The following is a 27,344-nucleotide window of genomic DNA, read 5'->3' as shown; positions in this document are numbered from 1 at the left end:
GTCATCATGAAAAACCCACCGCCATGGAAAAGCGCACACATAGTTTCATCCCTTTCTCCCCCACCTTCTCCACCCTCTCTCTCTCCTTCTGCCGTTTCTCTTTCTCCCCCTCTCTCTCTCTCTCTCTGCCCGCTCGCTCTTTCTCTCTCTCTCTCTCTCTGCCCGCTCGCTCTTTCTCCCCTCTCTCTCTCTCTGCCCGCTCGCTCTTTCTCCCTCTCTCTTTGTCTGTCTCTCCCTCTCTCTCTCTCTTTTCTCTGTCTCTCCCTCTCTCTCTCCCTCTCTCTCTCTCTTTCTCTGTCTCTCCCTCTCTTTCTCCCTCTCTCTCTCTCTCTGCCCGCTCGCTCTTTCTCCCTCTCTCTTTGTCTGTCTCTCCCTCTCTCTCTCTCTCTTTCTCTGTCTCTCCTCTCTCTCTCTCTCTCTCCCTCTCTCTCTCTCTTTGTCTGTCTCTCCCTCTCTCTCTCTCTCTTTCTCTGTCTCTCTGTCTCTCCCTCTCTCTCTCTCTCTCTCTTCTTTCTCTGTCTCTCCCTCTCTCTCTCTCTCTCTCTCTCTCTCTCTTCTCTCTCTCTCTCTCCCTCTCTCTGTCTCTCCCTCTCTCTCTCTTTGTCTGTCTCTCCCTCTCTCTCTCTCTCTCTCTTTCTCTGTCTCTCCCTCTCTTTCTCTCTCTCTCTCTCTCTTCTTCTCTCTGTCTCTCCTCTCCCTCTCCCTCTCTCTCTCTTTGTCTGTCTCTCCCTCTCTCTCTCTCTTTCTCTGTCTCTCCCTCTCTTTCCTCTCCCTCTCCCCCGCTCTCTTTCTCTCTCTTTTGTCTGTCTCTCTCTCCCTCTCCTCTCTCCCTCTCTCTCTCTCTTTCTCTTTCTCTGTCTCTCCCTCTCTTTCTCCCTCTCCTCTCTCTCTCTCTCTTTCCCTCTCTCTGTCTGTCTCCCTCTCCTCTCTCTTTCTCTCTCTCCTCTCTCTCTCTCTCTCTTTCTCTGCCCTCTTTTTTTTATTGCTGCCTCTCTTTTTTCCTCCCATAAAAATCTGGCCCGATTTAAGGCTCTTTGTTAAGACAGAACCAATCATCAAAGGGCCTGATTAAAGAGGAACAGGTAAGAGTTTCTCGTTTGTGGCCCTAACGATACCAATAACTCTGCTAAGTGGAGCGATATTCTGTGGGTTATTGGGGAGGTGGGGCGGCGAGCACCAGATTAGGCGGTACCCCCACACATCAAATGTTTATAAGTTTGTTAAGCAACAGGGCCGCCTGGTCATTTTTCATATCTGTCATGGTTCCACACCCCCACCCAAACCCCCACCACCAGAGGAACTTTTTCTCCCCATATTTGGGGCGGGGGAAATATTGCATATTTGTGCAGTTTTCCCTTGATACTTGCTTTTCATCAGGAACGGACCTCGGAATTGAAATATTGACTTACTCTGAGACAATGATATAGTCTCTGTGTGCACTGGACTGGTAGGGCCCGATCACTGAGCAACAGCCACCCAATTCCACTCATTTTTTATTATCGTAGTCATACAGTTGTAGTCCAATGCACATTTATGTATTTAGGATTTTCTTACTGAATTTGAGAGGGTAGAGTTAACCATACATTTGGCCCTTCATTGCAGTTCAGGCCCAACTGAGCTGATCCAGAAGCAATCCAGAATTCAATCGAACCAGCACCGTGCTGCAAATAACATTGTACACATTTGAGGTGATGCAATTGTGTTCCCAACGGGGTGAAACGGAACGAAACAATTGCTTTGATTTGAATGCCATTGCGCACATGCTGCAGAGATTTTTCACACTGCATATTTGATTTAAAGGAAGCTGAATGTCACAAAAGTACGGCTTGACTTGACCGTACTAGTCTTCATGCTACACACACACACACACACACACACACACACACACACACACACACACACACAAAGAAGAGTGCATTCTACCACACAGTTAAGTCAGCCAGTGCCAAAGCTGCTCCACTAAAACGAGACGGCATCACCGAGTCAAGTCCCTGTGCCACAAGGAACATGTGTTTACGTGAGTGGATGCAGACTGCAGAAAATTGCTGCAGATCTCTATCTCTCCACGTCTAACTCTTTAGTGGGGCTGAATAAACAGAGCCTAGAACAGTTGGCCTGTTGTAGTACACCGTGATTTTCAGATTTTCGCTTTAACAGCCTTTTGATCACACTTTTACTCGTGAATGTTACTATGGTAACATTGATCACCTGGCAACGGTCATCACTGCTTAGTCAGTTTTTTATTTTAAGAATTGCATTGTTTGATAACATTTTAATATTTTCCTTTGGCGTTCCCTAATATAGTGTGGCATGTACGATACCTGTAGCCCATAGAAATGAGAATAGAAATGAAATGAAATAGAAATGAATAGAAAGGACATCTCCATTCAAGTCAATGATGGGATAATTGGTGGACCGGCAGCCATTTTAAGTGTACCCATGCCAGGACATCAAAGCAGGAAGTGTAACCTTCAATCTGACCTGTGATTTGTTGAGTCAACTGACATTACAAAATATACATTCCATTGTCATGAGCCACATCAGTTAGCATCATTTGAATGAACGTTCTACATTACCATGGCAATACAGCATCAGTTGATGGAATATTCCAAAATACAAAAGGAAATGATTGCATCACAATACCAGGCAGCCATTGCGAGGCTACCCGTGAGCTTGGCACTCAGTTGCCCGGGTTTGAGCTTCCAAGCCCATTCTATTCATTCTTATTTCTATGCTCTAGCCTACATATCATCGTCTATATATTTATTTTCAATGCTCATAGGTAGATATTGTATGTCACGGTTATTTTTGAAGTCGAGTCTTGCGATCACTAATTGAATATTTTATCTGTCATGTTTTGCTGTTATTGGATGATGTTTCATTTTTTTTTTTTTTGAATATTTTTGCAATGATATATTTTATAAAGTGGGGGGACGGGTTTGTTTCTTTCTCGCCAATGTCCTAAATAAGTCTTGTTGCTCTGTGAACTCTCAACGAGCTGTTACTTGTATGACCTTATCTTAATTGTGTTGTGAGTATATTACCATGGTTTGCTGGCTCAGTATGAGTACACTGAAGTACACTGAAACAGGCAAGTGTGTGACATCCTTGGGGAGTATTTTAGGATATTTCATATCCTTTCGGGAAATGCCGAGTTAGTAAAGACTTTCTTGAGAGATATGATCCATCAAATAGCATAGATGATCGATGATCATTACAACATGAAATAGCAGAGCGTTAATAAAAACTAACAACATCCATGATGGGACAGAGAGGAACAAGTCAGCTCATCTTAAAGCTCAGATGTAGTCTGACCCCTTGTTCTGGTTTGTGTGTAGAGAGAACGACCTGTCTTACGGGGGAGGGGGGGGGGGATCCCCCCCGTGTGTGTGTGTGTGTGTGTGTGTACACCCAATGTCTCTTTGTTTTCCAGCACGGCTAGCAATAACAGGGGTGTTTAAAAGAGTGCATTTACAATTTATCAAATAAATCTGATGCCTTCATGTCACCGGGTTCTCTGGACACACAGTAGTTTCCAGTGGAATAACATGGACCAAACAAGCGGCCCATTGTGGGCCCAGCCAACGCCAGGACCCCCAAGGTGCGAATTAATGATTGACCCCTGATGTAATCAGGATAAATAGTTCCCCGTGAAAAGAGAGACGGGGAGAGAAAGAACAACATGGTGGAGGGAGAAAGGAAGGCACTATCTGGCGGAGGTTTTTTAAGCAGCCCTCCGGGAGACAGTGCTAACATCTCACTCCTCTTCAGAGACCAAAGCCAAGCACGCAAGTAAAAACGTCTTGGCTCAGCCGTCTCACGTCACTTTTTAACTTTCCTCCTCCTCTTCCTGGCCCCTTTCATTATGTTCCTGCTTACTTTTCTCCCCCTCTCCTTTTCTTTTCTCTTTATTTGTAGTGAATTTCATGGTCGAACATGGCCAAGCCATCGACTAGAATGTCACAGGGAAAAAAGGAGGGAAGAGGATTTTTTTTTCTTCTGTGGTGATTAATTTTAACTTTCCCCCTTTTTTTTTTTTTAGGTGAATTTTTATGAATAAGGGAACTGAGCTCGGAGGATCTTAACTTCTGGCCACAAGTCTCCTTTAAATCACATTGTGTTTTCACTTGGCGCTCCGCTCCAGTGGTTTCTGTCTTACACAAATAATGTTTTGTTCATTAAAATTAGGGACGTTACCCCCACCACCACCACCACCACCCTTCTCGCTGCTCAATTTCGAGGTAGTGATCTGTGTGTTTCTGCTTCGAGGCTCTTAAAGTCTAACAGTATTTAATAGATTTTCCAACCCTCTCTTCGGTTGTTCAAATTGCGCTAGATGGGTCGGGTGCCAGCAAAAAGGAGAGAGATTTTGGTTCAAAAACACTTTTGATTCTTGAAAACTGCACCAGATAGGCCGCGGTTATAAAAGTTTAATTGATCTGTGAAAAGTGGAAGCTACTGCTGGCGTACATGTTTCCCTTCGCTTAATTGCCCGCCTGGTCTGGGCCCCTATGAAACCCTGATCATTAAAGAAAATGGGTAAAACGTTTATTTTCCCGAGAAAAAAAAAGAAAATAAGAAAAATCCACTGGATGACGCAAAATTGGTCATAAATGCCTTCGTTTTACTGCCCAGATTTTATATGACAAGTTTCCCAGATCTGTCAGGACTCTCTCTCGCCAGTCGCTGGGAGCCTGTCACAGTGCTTTCATAGTTCACGTTTACATTCTAGACTTACATATCCGTTCATTCAGCAATTATTTTTTTCTCTCGATTTTACGAGCCAAAACCCAAGCGTTTATTGGAGTGAAAGCAGATAATTGATTTCAGATACTCCTTGCTGTCAATTATACGATATTCCATTCTCCTCAATTTCCTCATTCCAATGTCTAACTTCGGAGACTTTCTGTTCATGCGGTAATGGTCATCATGAACAGCTCTTGATGTTTCAAAGTCACGTTAAATCAAAGATTATTGGTCGCGTACACATATTTGCAGATGTAATCTCAGGTGGAGAGAAATGCTTGCGATCTGAAACTTGTGCAACCGTTAAGTTGATTAGGTCATTAGGCTCTAAACTGGATCATACTAGTTTGTTGAGTATCCTCACTCAACAGTGACTCTTAAGATGTTAGATACTGTAGGACCAAGGGACATTTAAACTCCAATGTAAATATTGTCTTTATATTGTCGATCGTATATTTGAACTTTTTAAAATATTTAGGTATTTAATGTGTTATGTTGTATCATTATGATAAAATATTGATGATGATTGTTTTCTGCCCAGAAACTACCGATTGAAATGATCTATCTAGCTAAATCTGTTGCAATAGCATGTTGTACACGGTCCCTGACAAGCAAACAGATAAATAAAACAATAAGTAGAAGTAAGCGAGTTCAACTGGCTAAAACTCCCGTCTTTATGTTTTCAACTTGGTTTAAGAGTTCAACGGCTGTGGATGCGAGCGCCAGGCCAGCCTCGCCAGGCCAGCCTCGCCAGGCCAGCCTCGCCAGGCCAGCCTCGCCAGGCCAGCCTCGCCAGGCCAGCCTCGCCAGGCCAGCCTCGCCAGGCCAGCCTCGCCAGGCCAGCCCCGTTAGTCCTGAAGCGGTGTTATGTTGTTGGCAGGGCCGGTCGTGAGGAGGAGGGAGCCGGCTGATTGGAAACACTCCTGCAGTAATTGCGGAGCCTAGTTCAGACTGATTTCCCCGGCCTGTGTTTGGACAGCAAACTGCAGTTAGTGCTTCTAGCAAAAGACACCAGGACTTGTTCACTCCTCTCCACGCTGCCACGCTAGAGCCTGCCTGCTCCGTCCGTCGTCCAGGCAACCTATAAAGTGTTGTGAGTTTGGTATCAACAAAATCAACGGGTTTGTTACATTTGAGTGCTGCCCCTGGGTATTGACGTGCGTTTTAATTCGGAGATTTTCCACTTTTTGTTTACTGCATGACACTTGCACCAGAAAGATATCTGCTACCTATACCTGTAGATGTTTCATGGTTGAATTGTTTTGTTCATTTTCATTTATTCAGTGGTGTATCTTTCCAACTCCTGCTCCAACGTGTGTGTCTGTATATCTCCAAGTGATCTGCCCGTGACTCGGCGGTGGAGAGGTTTGTGCGTCTAGCTAGACTTGTGCCCCTCTAATTCTTTGTGCTCGTCACTGACTCTGGACGGTGGAATCCCAAATGCCGCAATTATGCTGTCAGCCACAGAACAGTGACAAACATAGGTGACTAATCTAAACTGGCGAGTGACTGGCAACACCTGGGTCATTTCTCCCCCATTATCTGTAAGATGACCCTGTAGGAAATGGCGGTGGTTGTGACTGAATGGAACATCATGTCCCATCAGGGCTTCCTCTGACGGTGGGGAATGTCCTCACTAGGAATACTGTGGGCAGGCAGCCCTAACTGGGGCTGAAGCCTTTTAAGCTTTTCCGTCTTTTGCTTGTTTGGGTTGAGTGAGTCAGTTAGTAGAACGGGCCTAGATGGTTACGTTCTATTGGTGATTCTGTCTATAAAGTCCCTGTCTACAAAATACAGTTTGCCTTTTGGTGATATTGGTACATAGCCCTGTTGCTGAGACTGTGTCTTACAACATGGAGTGAGTTGGAGAGAATAGGTCAAGCATATTTCTCTCACTCTGAAGGCTTGTAGCAACTTTGTAGCAATTTCTCTCTCTTTCTCACTCTTTCTCTCTGATTCACAATTGACTTGCGTGGTTAAAGAAAGGTTGAATATAAGCTACAGAACTAACTCTCGTTCTCTTCACCTCTCTCAGATGACAGCGAAACAGTGGACAGCATGTACGAGACAGAGCCCCACCTCCTGGCGGGAGGGGCCGAGAGTGGCGAGGAGGAGACAGAGGACAGCATCATGTCCCCCATCCCTGTAGGACCCCCATCACCGCACCCCAACAACCACCATCACCACGGGCGCCACCATCACCACAACGAGGACCCCTTCACGCCCAAGGAAGGCTCGCCCTATGAGGTGCCCGTCTACATTCCCGATGACATTCCCATCCCCAGTGACCTGGAGCTGCGTGAGTCCTCGGTCCCCGGAGCGGGCCTGGGGATATGGGCCAAAACCCGGATCGGGATGGGAGAGTGCTTCGGACCTCACAGCGCACTGCAGAGTGCCACGGTCAAAGACGGCTCCTTCGGATGGGAGGTAGGTCGTGGTTTTGACGTTCTGTCTACGTTCTTTGGACGTCTTGGCTCAGTTTGTGGCTTATTTGAGTACCGACAGAGAGTGGTAAATATTCTGACTGAGCCTGAATGAAAGAAACGTGTTGAAGAATTAAGGGTCCTTTTCTGTTATGCGACCTTGAGAGAGTCAACGGTGCTTGAGACTCTTGGTCCTCAGCTCTTTTAGCCCGGTGAGACCGTCTCACCGCCAAACGAAGATACTCCTTCCATTTGCATCTCCTGCTACCATTGGACCACCGTTGCCCTCTTTAAAATGAGTTGGTCGCCAACGTTGGAAAATCCGACTGATTACTGGAGGTATCAGCTTTTCGGTGCAGCCTCCCCCTATCCGTCCAACGGAGCGCGCCCGTTTGGTCACGCCACACGATGTGGAAATGGAAGAGGCGTGCAGCCAGCCCGTATTGAACTATTCATTTTCATTTCAACATGACATTAGAGGATATTGAAGTTGCTTCAGTAAGCTCATGGAGTGAATGATTTTCTCTCTCAGTCTCTCTCTCTCTCTCCTCCTTCCTCTCTCTCTCTCTCTCTCTCTCTCTCTCCTCCCCTCTCTCTCTCTCTCTCTCTCTCTCTCTCTCTCCCTCCCCCTCTCTCTCTCTCTCTCTCTCTCTCTCTCTCTCTCTCTCTCTCTCTCTCTCTCTCTCTCTCTCTCCCTCCCCCTCTCTCTCTCTCTCTCTCTCTCCCTCCCCCTCTCTCTCTCTCTCTCTCTCTCTCTCTCCCTCTCTCTCTCTCTCTCTCTCTCTCTCTCTCCCTCCCCCCCTCTCTCCTCTCTCTCTCTCTCTCTCTCTCCTCCTCCTCCCCTCTCTCTCTCTCTCTCTCTCTCTCTCTCTCTCTCTCTCTCTCCCTCTCTCTCTCTCTCTCTCTCTCTCTCCCCCTCCCTCTGTCTCTCTCCACCGCAAGGCTAATCAGACCAGAATCTTCCCGGGTCGGATTCTCATTTCAGGAGCCTGGCGTTTTGGTCAATCACATATATAGTCGGATATTTTACAGCATTTCCTTCACATGTAATTACGCACTCTGAGCTAATCATGTCACAAAAAGGTTGGGTATAGTTTGGAGGCAGCCACTTCGGACAGGGTGTACCGTACATTATGTAGGCTGGCTGAGACAACCGTCATATGCAGTTGCTCTCACTCTCTCCTTCTCTTTTTCCTCCTCTAGTCCTGTACACGAGACGAAACATTTGCCGATTAGAGAGGCGAGGCACACGCTACATGGCACAAAGCCACGGAAAGCGTTTTCCTCTGGAAAGTTCATATTATGACTAGACCTACGGTGCACGCATAGGCCCCCCGCTCTCTCTTTTTTTCTTTCTCTCTCTCTCTCTCTCTCTCTCTCTCTCTCGCTCTCTCTCTCCCTCTGAAAGCTATACTCTCACTCTTTGTCTTTCTCTCTCTCTCTCCCCCTCTCTCTCTCTCTCTCTCTCTCTCCCCCTCTATCTCTCTCTCTCCCCTCTATCTCTCTCTCTCCCTCTGAAAGCTATACTCTCACTCTTTCTGTCTTTCTGTCTTTCTGTCTCTCTCTCTCTCTCTCTCCCCCCCCCTCTATCTCTCTCTCTTTCCCCCTCTATCTCTCTCCTCTCTGTCTGTCTGTCTGTCTGTCTGTCTGTCTGTCTGTCTGTCTGTCTGTCTGTCTGTCTGTCTGTCTGTCTGTCTGTCTGTCTGTCTGTCTGTCTGTCTGTCTGTCTGTCTGTCTGTCTGTCTGTCTGTCTGTCTCTCTGTCTGTCTGTCTGTCTGTCTGTCTGTCTCTGCCTCTGTCTCTCTCTCTCTCTCCCTCTCTGTCTCGGTCTCTGTCTCTGTCTCTGTCTCTGTCTCTGTCTCTGTCTCTGTCTCTGTCTCTGTCTCTGTCTCTGTCTCTCTCTCTCTCTCCCTCTCTGTCTCTGTCTCTGTCTCTCTCTCTCTCTCTCTCTGTCTCTCTGTCTTTCTTTCTGTGTGTAAGCTGCTCCTGCCTTACCCTGTACAACACTCATGTTACATGCCCAAAATGACTGCTGAGCATTGTTTACATTGATTCTGAGGGGTCGGCCTGCTGCTCCCTGGCAAAATGACCAACTGAAGAGGTTCTGATAGCTCTATGACTCCAGACAGAGATCATTGTCTGTATATGAGTATTTTATTTCAATACTGTTCTAGCCAATAATTCAGCTAGTCAGGACCTCGTTCAAAATACATAGTTTACAGTGTGTCAATTATTTTGCACGTTTTGGATTCGATTATTTTTGTTGTTGCTGAGTGGTGTGATTTTCCTTCGGGCTACATTGGCTTTATCTGTCCATCTAAGGTCACGCTCTGTCCTTTTTCTTTGCCGTTTCAAAAAACCTATCAGTTTGTTCCAGCGCTGGGCACGCCACCAACAGCAGGTCCCAAACATTTCTCCTCCCGCCATCGAAATCCCACCTCGACGTCGTCTCGCCTGTGTTTGGAAGAGACATCCTCTCTCTCTCTCTCTCTCTCTCTCTCTCTCTCTCTCTCTCTCTCTCTTTTTCGGTCCCTTATCAAAGATAGCCATAACAGCCCAGCCATCGATAGCCATCACGAAACTCCTCCAGGAACGCTCCCCACACCGCCTCTGGTCTTAGAAAAATAGACAGGCCTACAGAGAGAGGGAGGGAGGGAACAGAGGAAGAGAGAGGGCAAGAGAGAGGGAAGGGAGAAGAGGGACCGGGGAGATGGGGCACTAAGAAAGCAGGGGGGGAGGTCAGTGCTGTTAATGGGCCTTGATGGAGGGGGGCCCACTGTCTGTCAGTCTGTCCCCTCTAGCCCCAACTGAATAGGTTGGGGGGGGGGCTTGTTATGAGAGATAATATTTGATTAGATCCCAGATCTCCTTTGTCTAAACGTGATCCTATCTACAGAATGCTCAGGGTAGGGTTTTAGTAGTCGTCGTTGTGGGAATTGAATGGGAGTTGAAAGGATCGTATACTGTGCATGATCCACCTATTGAATGGGTGTTGGTTAGAGTTGTGACACAGACAGGTGTGTGTAATGATATCTGGGTAGTATGTAGAGTTAAGGGGATGTGTGACTTGTGTGAATGCATGAGGTCTGTGTGTAATTAGGCTTGGGTAGAGTTAATGGGAAGTGTGAATTGGGCTCTATGGGTGAAAAGCTCAGGTGGGTGTGCGAGCGTTAGTGAGAGTGTGTGTGTGTTAGAAATTGCGTGCGTGTGTGTGTGCGTCTCTCAGTGTGCGTGTATGTCTCTTGACGTCTGTGTGTGATCAGCCCTGGAGCACGGCATGGCCACCGCCACCATCCGTTCCTGGATAATGAGAATGATCCAGGTGGACAGAACAGAACAGAACAGAGAAGAGAAGAAAAGGAAGCCCAGTCTTGTCTGTCCCGGGGCGTTGGGCGATGCCGAGGTGTTAACTCGGACTCATTTCCCCGAGACGGACAGCTCAATCTAGGAGATGCTTAGCTTGGGGCAACGTCCATTCAGCCTGTCCCTCCGCTCCCCCCACTGTAACGGCAGAGCCACCCGGAGTCATCCATTTAAAAGCTATTATGCTCCCCTTTATCACAACATAATATAACGGCCGGGCTCCGCAAAAGAACCGATTTTCAATCAAGCTGTGCGCACGGGCCCTTGTCTGGAAGGCCTCTCTGCTATGGGACTGGGAGGGATCTTTCAGAGTGACACGGCCTATTGTGGAAGCAGAGTTTGGTCCCGGATCAGGTATTGACAGGAGCAGGTGGGCGTACAATAGAGGTTCACACTGCTGCTCCTCTCCTGTTCTTCTCCCCCTTCGCAGCACACACTGGAGCCCACTGTCAGCTCACACTCCCTCTGGGAAAGGGAGGGAGGTAGAGGGCACTGGGAGAGAGGGCACAAGTGAAAAGTGTGTGTGTGTGTGTGTGTGTGTGTGTGTGTGTGTGTGTGTGTGTGTGTGTGTTGCATGAATAGATACTATATGTGTCAGTGTGTGCGTTTAAAAAAAAAAAGTTTTTTAATGATTGTGTGTGTGTGTGTGTGTGCATGCACGCTTGAGTGTGAGTGTGTGGACACCTGGAGAGTGGTTATTTAAAAAAAAAAATTAAACAGAGTCCAAGATCCTCCATAGTGGTACAATGCATTCTCACATATGCGTGTGTGTGTTTAATGACACGTAAAGCCCCATATCCACAGACTGTTAGTAACAGAAGGATGTCCCAGCGATGGAACAAAGACCCGTCTCTCTAGTGATCCGTGATCCAAACTTATCCAAACTGTCAAATAACTCAATCAAATATCTTCCGTTTTGTCTCGGGCTGCCGAGGGAACGCAGCAAAGCCCAAATCAAACAAGCGCAGATCCCTTTCTAAAGCTATATTAATGGTGTTTACTCACCCTTCTCCTAACCCCGTTGCAGGGCGTGTCAACTCCGTGACAGGGCCTTTGTCACTCCGACACCTTTTACTTTTGTCATCTCGCCCTTTCTCTTTGTCCTGCATCTCAAGTGTTTGCTATCTCAAAGAAGGCACTTGTGCCGAGTCAACAAATGATTCAGTGGTCGCTGATAAAAATCTCTCTCCATGTGAAGACGGAAAGGAAAGCGCCTTGCCGTGTCTTCACATTGTCGGAAATCGCTCTGCACAATTAAGAGAGTCTTTGTAGGGCGTAATGACCTCCTGGTGATTGATCTGGCTGGTGTTGGTCGAGTGAATCGCATAAGTTTGCTGTGTGCAAGTGACTATTTGTGTTTGAAATGGTGGTGAATGTGATACCATTCTTTGACTCTTTTTTTTAATCGTCTAGGGACTAACGTTGAGTCTTTTAATTTGACCTGCCATGCGGGCCTGCACTGTTAAACATCTTGAGTGTTTCAACTTGAGTGTTTCAACTCAAAAATATGAGTTATCAGCACAGACTTGTTGAAGTTGAAATGGCAACCCTTTTTGACGGGCCATGTGTCATGCCTTTCACAGATTGATGTGGTACACACACACATATATACACACACACAGACACACTAACATGTCCCATTACCCGGGTGTATGACACCCGTCGGCCATACCTCCTCCCAGCATCAAAGGGTCTCGAACCCTCAAGGACCTTGGGATGACTTTGTTGCCGGGCAGATTAGGACTTTTTCTTTGTTTGTGCTTATAGCGTTTGAGTGTTTTTCCATATCAGCATCATTCATCCGATGAGAGTGAAGAAAAGGAAGAGAAAAAAAAGTGCCTGTCGTTCTTTTCTCTCTCTCGTATTTACCTTACTGTTGACTTAGCGATACGCCAAGGCGTTAGATGGGAACTCTTGGGCAGCCGGCGGGACTACGTGACAGACACCCAGCGCTCCATGGACGTTGCTCATATTTCTCCGCCTGCATTCTTTTGTGCCCTGATCCCTGGGATGACAGCTTCCTTTTCACGCCAGCGCTTGGTTGGCCCTTTTGTTTGCTAGCTAAAACGCTAGCTAATGTCCTCTTGGAACCCGGGCGAAGACATTGGGCCCCGCCCTGACACTTATCTGTCCTGACCCTACCGCTCACCTCCAGCACTGTTTGCTCGCCTTTTGTGTCGGAGGAATTGCTGAGCCCTGTATACCCAGCATGTGTCAAGATAGCGCTCTAGGGGTGATCAAGGCGCAGTTTGCAACATGTTTGGTCTGTTTGCCGACGAGGTGTTTTTTTGTGCTTTTTATCTCGAGCCGGGCCACAAGACTAATGTTACCTAGCTGATAGGGCAGAAACCACCAAGGACTTTAGGGGACACCGAATAGACAAACCAAAAGGAATGGCGAGTAGTTGACAGAGAGAGGGAATTAGCTAGTGCCCCCCATTCAAACGACTGCAGATATGCGGAAACCGGCCGCGCTATGCGTTTTCACTTAGAATATTTGTTATATTTTGTGGGAAGATGTGGTTTTGGATCAATATCCAATGTCTGTATGTCAGATGTACACCTTTCAAGGTAAGGTTTACTTGGCTCATCGCACTTTAGCGACTCCTTGTGGCGGGCCGGGTATCTGCAGGCTGACCCCGGTCGTCAGTTGAATGGTGTTTCCTCCGACATATTGGTGCGGGTGGCTTCCGGGTTAAGTGGGCAGGTGTTAAGAAGCGAGGTTTGGTGGGTCATGTTTCAGAAGACGCATGACTCGACCTTACCTTCCTGAGCCCATTGGGGAGTTGTGGCGATGAGACAAGATTGAAATTGGGGAGAAAATAGGGGTAAAAAATAAAATAAATACCATGTGTTGATCCAGAGAACATAGACTGTCGCCCTATTCCTTTCCAGTGGACCTTCACCTCTTCTGTAGACCACCTCTTCTATAGACCACCTCTTCTGTAGACCACCTCTTCTGTAGACCACCTCTTCTGTAGACCACCTCTTCTGTAGACCACCTCTTCTATAGACCACCTCTTCTGTAGACCACCTCTTCTGTAGACCACCTCTTCTGTAGACCATGTTGAGACATGGGTGCAAGTACTACTTGAAACCATTTCACATATGTTATCCTGGCGTGATTGAGCTAGCCTGGCAGCCGTGTGGGCCTGGATGGGCATGGGCGGGCGGGTGGGCCCAACCCCTCACCAAATTTCCTCTCTACCCCATAGCAAAATGTATAGAATTGCAGAATTATCTTTAAATGTGTAGAATAGCATGAAACTAGCTATACATTATTACTTTTTTTGGGCCACCAAAATTTCTGCAGGCCCACCCACCAATGAATTTCTGGCTACGCTAATGTAGCCTGGTGAAATAGAAACAATAGAATAGTCACAAGAGTGCAAACCCCGCACATCTAGCACTCAGACTAGAGCAAACGCTAAAAGTACTTCAAAATGTTTGAATAGTATGTGAACCCAAGACTGGTAGACCTCGTGGGGAATACGAAGCCATGGGAGATGATCTCTCCAGGTTAATGGATCATTAGAGCATAGTATTTTACTAATCAAATTAGAGCACGACTCTGAGGTCAAAAGAGCAGCAGTATTTTGGGTATATTTATAAAAGCATAGGAAAGGATAATTGTTTACCACCGTCAAATTATATTGCATTAATTATATTAAATTATTATATATAATATAACATAGAATAAATATATAATAATGATAATTTATATTAATAACAATTCATATTGTAATTAACAATGATACTAATGAGGACTGAATTATTACAATAGTTAATAATTAGTCATTATTTTTGACATTAATATTACCTAAATATTTGTTTATGTACATTCATCTCCAGGTTGTTTTAAGATGGTACATAATATTATTGCCAAATTGTAAGGAGTAATGTTGGCATCTGTGTTTCCTTTCCCACAGTAAAATGCCATGTAATGAATATCAGCCTTGTGGTATTTAACAACCCTATTGACCAACAATTGTGTGGTTTTCTGTATCACGGTTATACCTGATAAACCCATGTTTAAACATGACCAAAATATATACGAAAAAACAGAGCAAGCATAACAGCACAGTTTCAGTCCTGAGGTTGTATAATCTTCCATTCGCGTTCATTTTATGTAGGTTTTAAACATGCCATTAGCCAATTTAATCCAATTTTCCCAGCCTTCGGAGCACTCCAGTGGAACAGATTACATCTAATATTAAACATATGGGCCCTGTTGCCTTAGAAACAGTGCAGCAGCTTTTTAGGAGCTGTTAAAGAAAGACACATCATTTTTTAAAAAACATTTTCTTTGCGTCTCTCGTCCCCTCGAACCGATGTCAATTATCCCTCTGAACATGGTAATTGATAACGAGGAAGCAAGCAGCAAATTAAATGTCAGGTTTGATTAGAACGCTGATGCCTTATCATTTGTTCATAACTCGCTACCAGCGTCTGTTAATTAATCTCAGGACCCCCAGATGAAATGAAAGAGTATCTCAGGAGGAAGTGAACGGAAGAGAAAGTCATCCATTTTTGATCGAGCGGTCGAGCGGCTCAATAAATATTGTCCCTCCAAATTGTTGATGTTATTATTTGGCCATTGGTTTCACTGCTCCCGTCGACTCTGAGCCACTTTGTCTCTCAATAGAGTCTCTTGTCTAGCCTCAAACTCCAGCCCCTCCAGTCTCTTAACTCACTCACTCTTCAACAATGTCATCCTTTATGTCGTTTCCCTTCTGTTAGCCGCCGCGTGGCGCGTAGCTCGCACAGACTTGCTTTAACTAATGCTCAGGCGATTATGTGTTCCTAAACATTAATTTAATACCCCTCCTCGCTCCCCTGTCCTCGGTGGCCAAAAGCAGGTAACTCCTGACCAATTCCTCCCACCCTCCCCTACCTCCTCCCTCCTCTGTATCCCAGTGAAAACCCATCATTCATGGCTGTCCTGATGAATAGCCACATCATTGCCGCGTTAGCCCCGGGCCACGGCAGACAATGATATTGCTCTGTGGCCAGGCCAGAAAATGATGACATTTGTCAAAGGCTGTTTATGTTGTTAATTAGATTGATGCTTACACTTGGAAATGGGACTTGGTCCTGCATGATAGCGTTCCCCCCCTCCATTTCATGAATTATCCATGAAGCTGCTTTCATTTTCTTCTCGGCTGCTTGCTTTTTTTTTGCTTTCCCACCATGTTTTGCCATGTGAGAAAGAACAAAAAAAAAATGTGTATGTTTGTGCGTGCTTGTGTGAGGGAGAGCGAGCGTGTACGTGCATGACTGAGTTAGTGGAAGAGGAGGTGTCAGAGAAGGGTCAGAGCAGGGTTTGGCACGGCCCCACAGCCAGCCCATACGGCGAGGGCTTACCCAGCTTAAAGTGCCACACACAGCAGAGAGAGCTCACTAACCAGCTCCACCACCACCTGTACAGAGACAGACATGTCAGAGCCCCATGGACAAACCCTCTGTTGTTCCCCTAGCCCCCTGCCGATACCCCCCCCGCTCCCCCTCCACCCCACCTCCAAATTAAAGAAAGAGTTTAACTTTCAATCCCCACACAACCCGCTTTTATGGGCTTGAAGTATTTCCTAAACATTTCCAAGAAAGAGAATGGCGACGCTGGCCTATTAATCGGGTCCCCGCGGCTGTTGTGATTACTATTTCCGATCACAACGCTGTCAACACCGTAATAACGGCAGATTTAGACGACAGAGGTGAGAATGTATTGTTCTACCACGTTGGAGATCTTGGACGTTGTTTTAATTAAAACAACCACTCTCCAGGTGTCCACACACGCACTTTAAAGAGAGCTTGCACGCAAACACACACTCGCACACACACTCGCACACACTGGCAAACAGACAAACCACTGATTGTTATTCTTTCCTCAAGTTGACTATTTGGAATAACAGCACGGACCGAGGAGTGAAGCATAATGACGACATGCCATTTGAAAAAACGTGTTGAATTGTTGAAATGTCAAATTGGTCTTTACTTTGGAAAGGGTGTGGAGTCGGTCGAGTGATTTTTGGTCAAATCCTCCTACACTGTCAATGAGGGGGTTGAGTTGCCCATACAGTCTATTTATTTTTCTGCATCTCGGCATCTCTCATCCTCCCTATTATAATAATACATAGGTTTTATATAGCGCTCTTTATGGACCCAAAGTCGATTTACAATTGTTTCAAAAATCTCTCTCTCTGTCTCTGTCTCTGTCTCTGTCTCTGTCTCTGTTTCTCTCTCTGTCTCTCTCTCAGATGACTCTAAGTCTCTCTCTCTCTCTCTCTCTCTCTCTCTCTCTCTCTCTCTCTCTCTCTCTCTCTCTCTCTCTCTCTCTCAGATGACTCTAAGTCAGGGGTAGTAGCTTTTTGCCCATGAATCATCCCAGGCCTTGCCCTCTTGTCTCCCCTGTCCAACCCATATCTGTAAATCTGTCACAACTCCTCCACAGCACATATTTCACATGAATTTCCATCTATGGTATTCCTTGTTTTGCTTTAAGGAATACATCAATATATACAGTACCAGTCAAAAGTGTGGACACACCTACTCATTCAAGGGTTTTTCTTTATTTTGACTATTTTCTACATTGTAGAATAATAGTGTAGACATCAAAACTATGAAATAACACATATGGAATCATATAGTAACCAACAAAGTGTTCTTCAAAGTTGCCTTGATGACAGCTTTACACACGCTTGGCATTCTCTCAACCAGCTTCACCTGGAATGCTTTTGCAACAGTCTTGAAGGAGTTCCCACAAATGCTGAGCACTTGTTGGCTGCTTTTCCTTCACTCTGCGGTCCGACTTATCCCAAACCATCTCAATTTGGTTGAAGTCGGGTGATTGTGGAGGCCAGGTCATCTGATGCAGCACTCCATCACTCTCCTTCTTGGTAAAATAGCCCTTACACAGCCTTGTCCTGTTGAAAATCAAATGATAGTCCCACTAAGCCCAAACCAGATGGGATGGCGTATCGCTGCAGAATGCTGTGGTAGCCATGCTGGTTAAGTGTGCCTTGAATTCGAAATAAATTACAGACAGTGTCACCAGCAAAGCACCCACCACACCATAACACCTCCTCCTCCATGCTTTAGGGTGGGAAATACACATGTGGAGATCATCCGTTCACCCACACCGCGTTTCACAAAGACATGGCGGTTGGAACCAAAAATCTCCAATTTGGATTCCAGACCAAAGGACAGATTTCCACCAGTCTAATTGCTCGTCCATTGCTCGTGTTTCTTGGCCCATGGAGTCTTCTCTGAACAGTTGATGTAGAGATGTGTCTATTACTTGAACTTTGTGAATCATTTATTTGGGCTGCAATTTCTGAGGCTCGTAACTCTAATGAACTTATCCTCGGCAGCAGAGGTAACTCTGGTCTTCCGTTCCGGTAGTGGTCCTCACGAGAGCCAGTTTCATCATACCACTTGATAGTTTTTGTGACTGCAGTGTGTATATATACAGTGGGGCAAAAAAGTATTTAGTCAGCCACCATTTGTGCAAGTTCTCCCACTTAAAAATATTACCTATTTTCATCATAGGTACACTTCAACTATGACAGACAAAATGAGAAAACAAAATCCAGAAAATCACATTGTAGGATTTTTAATGAATTTATTTGCAAATTATGGTGGAAAATAAGTATTTGGTCACCTACAAACAAGCAAGATTTCTGGCTCTCACAGACCTGTAACTTCTTCTTTAAGAGGCTCCTCTGTCCTCCACTCGTTACCTGTAATAATGGCACCTGTTTGAACTTGTTATCAGTATAAAAGACACCTGTCCACAACCTCAAACAGTCACACTCCAAACTCCACTATGGCCAAGACCAAAGAGCTGTCAAAGGACACCAGAAACAAAATTGTAGACCTGCACCAGGCTGGGAATGCTGAATCTGCAATAGGTAAGCAGCTTGGTTTGAAGAAATCAACGGTGGGAGCAATTATTAGGAAATGGAAGACATACAAGACCACTGATAATCTCCCTCGATCTGGGGCTCCACGCAAGATCTCACCCCGTGGGGTCAAAATGATCACCAGAACGGTGAGCAAAAATCCTAGAACCACACGGGGGGACCTAGTGAATGACCTGCAGAGAGCTGGGACCAAAATAACAAAGCCTACCATAAGTAACACACTACGCCGCCAGGGACTCAAATCCTGCAGTTCCAGACGTGTCCCCCTGCTTAAGCCAGTACATGTCCAGGCCCGTCTGAAGTTTGCTAGAGAGCATTTGGATGATCCAGAAGAAGATTGGGAGAATATCATAAGGTCAGATGAAACCAAAATATAACTTTTTGGTAAAAACTCAACTCGTCGTGTTTGGAGGACAAAGAATGCTGAGTTGCATCCAAAGAACACCATACCTACTGTGAAGCATGGGGGTGGAAACATCATGCTTTGGGGCTGTTTGTCTGCAAAGGGACCAGGACGACTGATCCGTGTAAAGGAAAGAATGAATGGGGCCATGTATCGTGAGATTTTGAGTGAAAACCTCCTTCCTTCCATCAGCCAGGGTATTGAAGATGAAACGTGTCTGGGTCTTTCAGCATGACAATGATCCCAAACACACCGCCCGGGCAACGAAGGAGTGGCTTCGTAAGAAGCATTTCAAGGTCCTGGAGTGGCCTAGCCAGTCTCCAGATCTCAACCCCATAGAAAATCTTTGGAGGGAGTTGAAAGTCTGTGTTGCCCAGCAACAACCCCAAAACATCACTGCTCTAGAGGAGATCTGCATGGAGGAATGGGCCAAAATACCAGCAACAGTGTGTGAAAACCTTGTGAAGACTTACAGAAAACATTTGACCTCTGTCCATTGCCAACAAAGGGTATATAACAAAGTATTGAGAAACTTTTGTTATTGACCAAATACTTATTTTCCACCATAATTTGCAAATAAATTCATAAAAAATCCTACAATGTGATTTTCTGGATTTTTTTTTTCTCATTTTGTCTGTCATAGTTGAAGTGTACCTATGATGAAAATTACAGGCCTCTCTCATCATTTTAAGTGGGAGAACTTGCACAATTGGTGGCTGACTAAATACTTTTTTGCCCCACTGTATAGGACGGTACAAAACCTTACTCCTTATGATTTATATTTTGACATTCATGAATGTGTTATTCAATGCAACTAATTCAATATTTTATCAAATCATTTTCAATTTTTATTTATTTTTATACCTACAGATGTCCTAAAATTCCAAATCAAGTAGCTTAATGATCAATGGTATGATCATCTTATTTGACTTTTAGGGGTTCAACTTGGAATGGTTGGAGAGGGTGAGCTCAGTCAGACAGTCAGGAGGAGGAGGCTGTGAAACCGTTTGTTTTCTCTCTTTTGTCTCCACAACACTGGACAGCCCAGCCACTCAATCACCATGTCCTTCCATAGCCTGTCTCATGATCCTGCACTTCGTCTTCTTCATTAGAGGAAGTGCGCTGACGTCTGAAACCACCGGCCTGGTGTGTGTGGTGCACCGTTCCACTCCGTACCATTCGACGCGATAAAGAGAAATCCTGTTTGAGCTGCATGAGCTTGACCTGCCCCAATGTGACCGTGTGCCTGTGCCAGCTGATATGACAAAGCACTTTAGCGATTCACTACGTCCCAACCCAGCTCAACTCACCTAACTCATATCCACTTTGGGATTTACAAATGACTCTTTCGGGGTTTTGCTCATCTCTCAATGACTAATACATTTACTTCACGTTTTGGTCATTCTGATAAATGTGCACCAGAGGAATGTCTACACTCATATCCTTGATTGATCGTTTGGATCTCAATCAAACGGTATTTTATAGAACATTTCCACATATTTTCATGGTGAAATACTAGAATAAATGATGTAAATGTAAAATAGAATACAATTCCAATAAGTGAATCTACCCTCTTCTGGCGGGAGGGAACAATGCAGCGGGGGAGATAGAGCCTTTCACAGGATCACAGCTAGGCTGCCCTTTCTCTCTCCAGCTTAATGCAGAGGCTAGAGACACTCCCCTTCTAACTTGGGTCCTACACACACACACACACACACACATACGAATACACATACGTATGCACATACACACACGCACGCACGAACACACAGAGGACTAGACAAACAAGTCCGCACACACACACACTTAGCTCAACCTTTAAGTGCTCCAGCATTGCAGAGTCAGCTGCTCTCCAGTCCACTCACTCCTTCCCTGTGGTGTAGGGGGCTAGAGACAGGGCCCTCACCATCCCAGTGGCCCCTCTCTCTCTCTCTCCCTCTCTCTCTCTCTCTCCCTCTCTCTCTCTCTCTCTCTCTCTCTCTCTCTCTCTCTCTCTCTCTCGCCACCTCTCTGCACTCCTGCCCCCTCCTCCCACACACACACTAATATGATGGATCACCACAGGGCCTATTGAGTCTTCAGCACACAAACACACACACACCTGCCCCTCTCGACTAAAAGTCTTCAAGGTTTCAAAAATATATTTTTATAACTTTCTGATACCGTAGATATGATATTCTATAATATCATTCTTTAAGTATGTTCAGCATTGATGCTCAACATGTCATTTGTTAAAATATTTCTGAGTGGCTGATCTATTCCAACATGGCGACTGTGGAATGTTGTCTTTAAGACACTGAGAGCATATGCACTTTTAGGTACGTTTTTTATTGATTCCCACTCTCCCCTCCCACCCCACTCTCCCTTCCCTCCCTCTCTTTCCTCCCGCTCCTTTCCTTGGCCAGTCCCCCCCCTTTGTCTCCTGATCTTCTCCTGGGCTCTGGGGTCCCGGCGCTTCTAATTCCGCCTTATCAGTGAAGTAATTTAGCCGGCACAGCTTGGGTTTCTGTCGCACGGCGAGCGCCCCATTGTCCTGCGCAGCTGTAGCCCAGATAAACTCTCAGACGGAACAAAGTCCGCATGACCTTTAACAAACCCAAATCTCACTTTTTCCCCCAACACCCGCCACCCCTCCTCCGAAATCATTTCTGAAGAGTTTGGGTTTGAGCTGGTCCTGGTGGCAATGCGGAGGGCCTAAGGAGAGAGAAGGATAAGTGGGGGGTTTGGGAGTGTGTGTGTGTGTATGTGTGTGGAGGGGGGGGTCAGAGAGGCTTGAGCAAGCGTGAGAGGGACAGGGAAGAGGGATTAGGATGCCTGACTGGCTCTGTCCAGTGGCACTCGGGGAAGAGGCTGGGAAATAAAGTGCAAGCAAAGCATTCAACAGTTTTTTCCTCTGGATGTGCAGGGGGAGGGGCGACAGTGGTGGGATACTTTATATAAGACCTGACCACTTTCACCTTCCAACCCAGGCTCAACTGCTCTTCGATGACAATGACTGACATCGGTGTCAGATCGGGCCAGGATGTGGTCCCGAACTCTTTCTGACTGTCTGTCATTGTCACCGTAAAGCGGCATTACACCCGAGGTTGAATGTTCCCGGTAAACCTTTGTGAGATGAAAGCAACTATTTTCTCGATTCAGGTTTTGAAGTACGTCTTGGGTTTAATGCCGTCATTTTTTCGCTCGCTTTAACTTTGAAGGTTGCACTTGATCACTAGTCCCGGTTCCCAAACATACCACAAAATACCAGAAGTTATTTACAGAAGGACTGTTTCAATTCCAGCAATTCCCTTTTGGTTGTTATCATGTCCCCCTCACTCCTCCACGTTGGCACCCAGCCCAAGTGCAGTCTGCGCGGGATTGTTGCTTTGACACAGGGGAACGGTGAAGAGGAACGGTTGAAGTGTAGTGGCCAGGGGAGGGGATGAAGAGGGTTAGGGAGGGGGGACAGGGGTAGAGATCGAGCACGCTGGAGAGAGCACATGAAAAAAGGGGCCCTTCTTTTTTTAACCACTGTCATCCTTCAAAAAAAGAAAAACAACCTCAATGAGCACTCCAAGATTTAAATCCTACACAGTCCCAGCATCTGTCCATCAGGGGCAGCTAATGAAAAGCTCCAAGAGAGAGTTGGTGGTGGTGGGGGATGGATGGGAGTATGACAGGCCCAGACCTGGTGATTGAATGAGGAGTTGGGATGGGATGGGGGGGGCGGTGGGAGGGTGGTGTTGAAGTGGGTCGTCCATGGGTCGTCCATGCCCCCGGCCGGCCCACTCCACTCCACCCCACCACTCCATGGCCTTGGTCAGGGCGGCCCTTGAGCACCGGCCGGGCTGGGCAACGAGACGACGGGGGTTCCCAGGGAGATGAGCGGCACGGAGGAGCCCACAAGGGATTAACTTTTCACATGGCTGGGAGGGCCGCGCCTGAAAAGACCTGACAACCCCGACGGCTTTATTAAAAAAGCCCCAAAGAGGAGAGGGAAGGAAGGAGGGAGGGAAGGAGGAGGAGAGAGGGGGGAGGGCGGAATTCTTCACATGGCCCTGAGAGAGGGATTTTGTCTATAGGGTGTCTTTTCGCTTTTTTTTTAAGAACGACCCACTTGGTTTTAGAACGACCAAATTGTTCCCTGCTCTTTGCTGTGCTTGAGCTCCCTGTCTAGAGATGTGGGTGGCTGCTGCTGGTGCAGATTGCTGGCTCCTGTCACTGAAATGGGCCTGAGATGTTGTCTAATGAGAACATTACAGGTGAATTTGACATTTCTTCAGCAGATTGCATACATACTTCTTTGCATAAGTACTTGCGTGTACAAATCAATATTATGTTGCAATAGTCAACTGAAGTCTCCCCTTGATAGTATTGTCATACATCCTTCATTGGTTCTACCACACGACATCATCTATTTGACATCTTCCTTACACGGCTGTCTTCATTACACTTCTTTCGAAGGGACAACTTTTTTTGGGAAGTCATGGAAACTTTACCTGCTTAAGGTTCTAATTCTCAATCTGGCGAGACCCGCCCTGTTTCCTTCCCCGATGAATCGCCTCTCTCAGTTTGCACTGTGAGAAAAGAGTGGAAATCAAAACAAACGGTCCCAGAGAGATTGGGTTGGCTTTCTGGCGGTGGGCAGATCAGCCACCAGACCTCCCCTGTACTGTGGCCACCTAATACCGCTCCTCTACCTGGCCAAGCCAAGGCAGAGTGGCTGGACAGCAGGGTCAGAGAAGGTAGCACGGTGTTACCTTTCAGCCCGCACAGCTTCCTACACTACCTCAACATAGCTTTGTTCCTCTGTCGCCGAGGGCACACATTTTGAGGACAGTTTTTTGGGGGGGTGTTATACACAGAAACTACATTTTTTAGAAATATGTTTTTAGGTAACCTTTAAATACGATACATTTATTGACAAGCGGCCGATAGTTTCACTTCGGGATTTGACGTAATTGGATGAACGTCGATTTTTGACCCATTAATTCTGCGTGGTTACAGGGTTTTTCCTAGGGACCAGCCTGAGAGAACCACCCAGAGAACCACCCAACAAAGCCCATCTCACTTTTCTATGTGACTGTATCTCGAGACCTAGACCTATACCTAGAAATACCTGATAATACTTAGCTACTAGTGTGACAATAAGCACATGGAAGAGAAGTAGTAATTTCACTCAGATCCATATTAATGTAGCTAAGACGTCGTCTATAGCACGTGCTGAGGAGGACATGGCTACATTCACTATGGGGGCGATTTTCCCGTAACACATGTGCATAGCTTCAGCTCTACGGTTACTGTGTTTACTGTTCCAGGTTCCACAATACCTTTCATTGGTCCCCCCCCCCACCTCACCCGTCTGCCCAAACCCAAATCTGGAGACAAACCCCTCATCTCGTCTCATCTCCTCCTTCCTGTCTCAGTATCCTGAGCCGGTAGAGGCTGAGTGGAGCGCTGGGGGAAAGCTGATCTGATGTTGGCACTGCCGAACACACAGGGAGCGCTGAAACGGACAACCTCAACGAGGCCTGTGGTTCCTTCCTTTAAGGCCCACCCCTCCCTTCCAGAAGGACTGGAGCTCAGGCGAATCTCCACCATTTCAAGGCTTTTCGACCGACGTCGTAAGCGTCCAACCCCACGTCTCTGAAGTCGGGAGGCTGCATCTTTCCTCTTTCCTATTTCCCCCTTCCTCGTTCATTTGATTCACCTTTGTCTGGACCAAAGAGGGGTTTCTGCTGCTGGCAATTCAAATCCTCACCTCCCCCATGTGAGGCACCTTGCACTTGACCTAGCTGTAGGAAAGGTCTTGATTGCTTTAATAACAGTCCTTGGACCTGGAAGGTAGGCGTTCTTTAAGGCATAGTGCTGAGAAGGAGCACATGAGGAGAGGTGGGGGGGACGCTGGGCTCTGTGGTCGTAGGGAGGTTGATTAGGTTCCTCTAAAGTGTGTCAGAGGAAAGACAAATACAAATATGTGAAGGGTTGGGGAGGCAGAGAGATGTAGCGGAACTGCCGTATGCCTGCCTAATTAGAAAGGGGGAGAGCGAGAGAGAGGCGTCTGTGGACGGGAACTCGAGGTGTGTTTTGTGTGTCTGCGCGTGTGTGTGCATCCGTGTGCGTGGCGGTGGAGGAACTCTGTTCAGTCGTCATTTGCTCATGAACTACGCCAAAGTCAGGCGCTCCCTAAATAGGGTCCGGGGTGCCACGGGGAAAGTGAAGGGTTAGGCCCAGATTTAGTCTGAATTAGGCGCTCCATTCAAAGCCAGTGAAAGGCCCCTGAGCCTGCCTTTCTCCACCAGTAAATTGGGAGGAAATCTGGCCATTGTGGCGAGTTTTGAAGCGGCTGGGGGTTTTGTGCCGTGCTTACCTATAGATGAGTGGCCAGACAATAGAGTGTACGTCCAGCAGCTACAGATCAGTGTGGGGATGCTGCGGTCCCCGAGCGGAAAGGTCAAACCAAGTGTTCTGTCAGCAAGGACTGGAATAAAAGCAACAGGGTCATCATGACGTACGTGCGTTATAAGATGAGGCGAACACATTATAAGCCGTTCATAGATTCTTAAAAATGCATCACACTTGGCCTGTACGCATATGTGACCCCATTGGACAGAATGTAGGAATATTGTCCTCCGTTATACTTCTGTGTTCACGGCAGTACCCAATTTGTCGGTCACTTCTAATCACATATGAGATGTCGTCATCTAGTTTACGAGCCAAAGAAAATGAAGTGATCTTTTGAGTGAGGGCGACAGATTGTCAAATAAAGGCACTCAGTTGTACTTTTATCCAGACGGTTTCATATCAGGAACATCACTCTGTTTTATTGGCTTAGCCTTGGGTTTCAACCGTGACTCTGACCCCATTCAGTCAAAGTATCAACAGTATTCCTCTGTTCCTCTGTCTGTTACTGTATCTGAAAGTACGGTTATTTCTCTAGGCCCTCGCCTATCACCCAAATCCAGCGACTCAACGTCGTCTCTCCCTTTTGTGTCGTCAACGTTGTTGCCGGTCGCGAAAACACACGGAAGGCGACTTCTGACAGCTCTGGCTAATTTGAACACCGTTTAGCCAAGCCCCGGTGAAAAGCGGCGTCGACCAAAAGCACTGCCGCTAACCAATTGACCGTATTCAGAGCGGGAGTGAGACGCTGGGAAGCCGGCCAGGTCCGCTGTGGTTCAGAAAAGAGCAAATTGGACGCCAGCTTTGTTCCCACTTCTTTGCTTCTTCCTTTCTCCCTCGCCTCCCTTTAGGCTCCGGCGTTTGTCAGGATGAGAGGAGGGGAGAAGAGAGAGGAGAGGGAACATTTAGCAGGAGTTTGGGGAGCGTTAGCCAGGTTCAGGAGGCTTCGAGCTTTGGTAGATCTGCTGTGAAGGTCAAGGCATGTACACATAGCTTGGGACATGGGCCCACTGCTCCCTCTACTGCTCTTGTAGGTACTTGTTAATCAGATGACAATAATGACAACGTATGTGATGATAAAGACGACAATGAAATAGCTCATCATCCACTTTGTATTCTATATATCAAAGCGGTGCTCCATACGTAGTGATGACCCTCGGAGGAGACAGCAAACATATGTTTGCTTATGTTCACCTGCGACGGGCAATCCAGCCAACCAGTGGTCGTATGATGACACATGCCCTGCCCTGCCCTCCCTCCTTACCTCCTTCCTTCCTTCTCTCTCTCTCTCTCTCTCCCCCGATTGGTGGGCCATGCCTGTGCCATGTTTCTCATCACCGCGCTTGTACCCTCTTCCTGGCCAGCATCGCCCCGCTGTCCCTTCAGGAATCCCCCCCTCTTCCAGTCCTCAGTCTCATTAATCAACGTCAAGACGACGGGGCCCACCAACAACAAGACCAGCATTCTTACCCCCCCCCCCATGCCCCCTCAGTCCTTCGTATATCTCATTGTCCCCAATCCACCCATTCAGGTCAGCGACATGAAAGGGGATGAGGCAGAAAACACACAGAAGAGGAGAAAAGAGGAAAAGAAGATGAGGCATCTCTCTCTCTCTCTCTCTCTCTCTCTACTTCTCTCTCTCTCTACTCTCTCTCTCTCTACTTCTCTCTCTCTCTCTCTACTTCTCTCTCTCTCTACTTCTCGCTCTCTCTCTACTTCTCTCTCTCTACTTCTCTCTCTCTACTTCTCTCTCTCTACTTCTCTCTCTCTCTACTTCTCTCTCTCTCTCTACTTCTCTCTCTCTCTACTTCTCTCTCTCTCTACCTCTCTCTCTCTCTACTTCTCTCTCTCTACTTCTCTCTCTCTCTCTCTCTCTACTTCTCTCTCTCTACTCTCTCTACTTCTCTCTCTACTTCTCTCTCTCTCTCTACTCTCTCTACTTCTCTCTCTCTTTCTCTCTACTTCTCTCTCTCTCTCTCTCTACTTCTTTCTCTACTTCTCTCTTTCTCTACTTCTCTCTCTCTACTTCTCTCTCTCTACTTCTCTCTACTTCTCTCTCTACTTCTCTCTCTACTTCTCTCTCTACTTCTCTCTCTCTTTCTCTCTA

The 27,344-nt window shown here is 46.6% G+C and overlaps 1 protein-coding gene across 1 annotated transcript in view; it reads left to right on the top strand.

The window, feature by feature from the left end:
* Positions 1-27,344, top strand: part of prdm16 (PR domain containing 16) — a 182,282-nt gene that overhangs the window by 16,482 nt on the left and 138,456 nt on the right. The window contains 1 exon segment of the mRNA XM_042299359.1: positions 6,782-7,173. Coding sequence (XP_042155293.1) covers positions 6,782-7,173 — 392 coding nt within the window.

This window comes from Oncorhynchus tshawytscha, linkage group LG16 (genome assembly GCF_018296145.1).
Source record: "Oncorhynchus tshawytscha isolate Ot180627B linkage group LG16, Otsh_v2.0, whole genome shotgun sequence".
Classification (NCBI taxonomy): Eukaryota; Metazoa; Chordata; class Actinopteri; order Salmoniformes; family Salmonidae; genus Oncorhynchus; species Oncorhynchus tshawytscha.
Note: the sequence above shows the minus strand (reverse complement) of the source record. Positions and strands in the feature narration are given on the sequence as shown.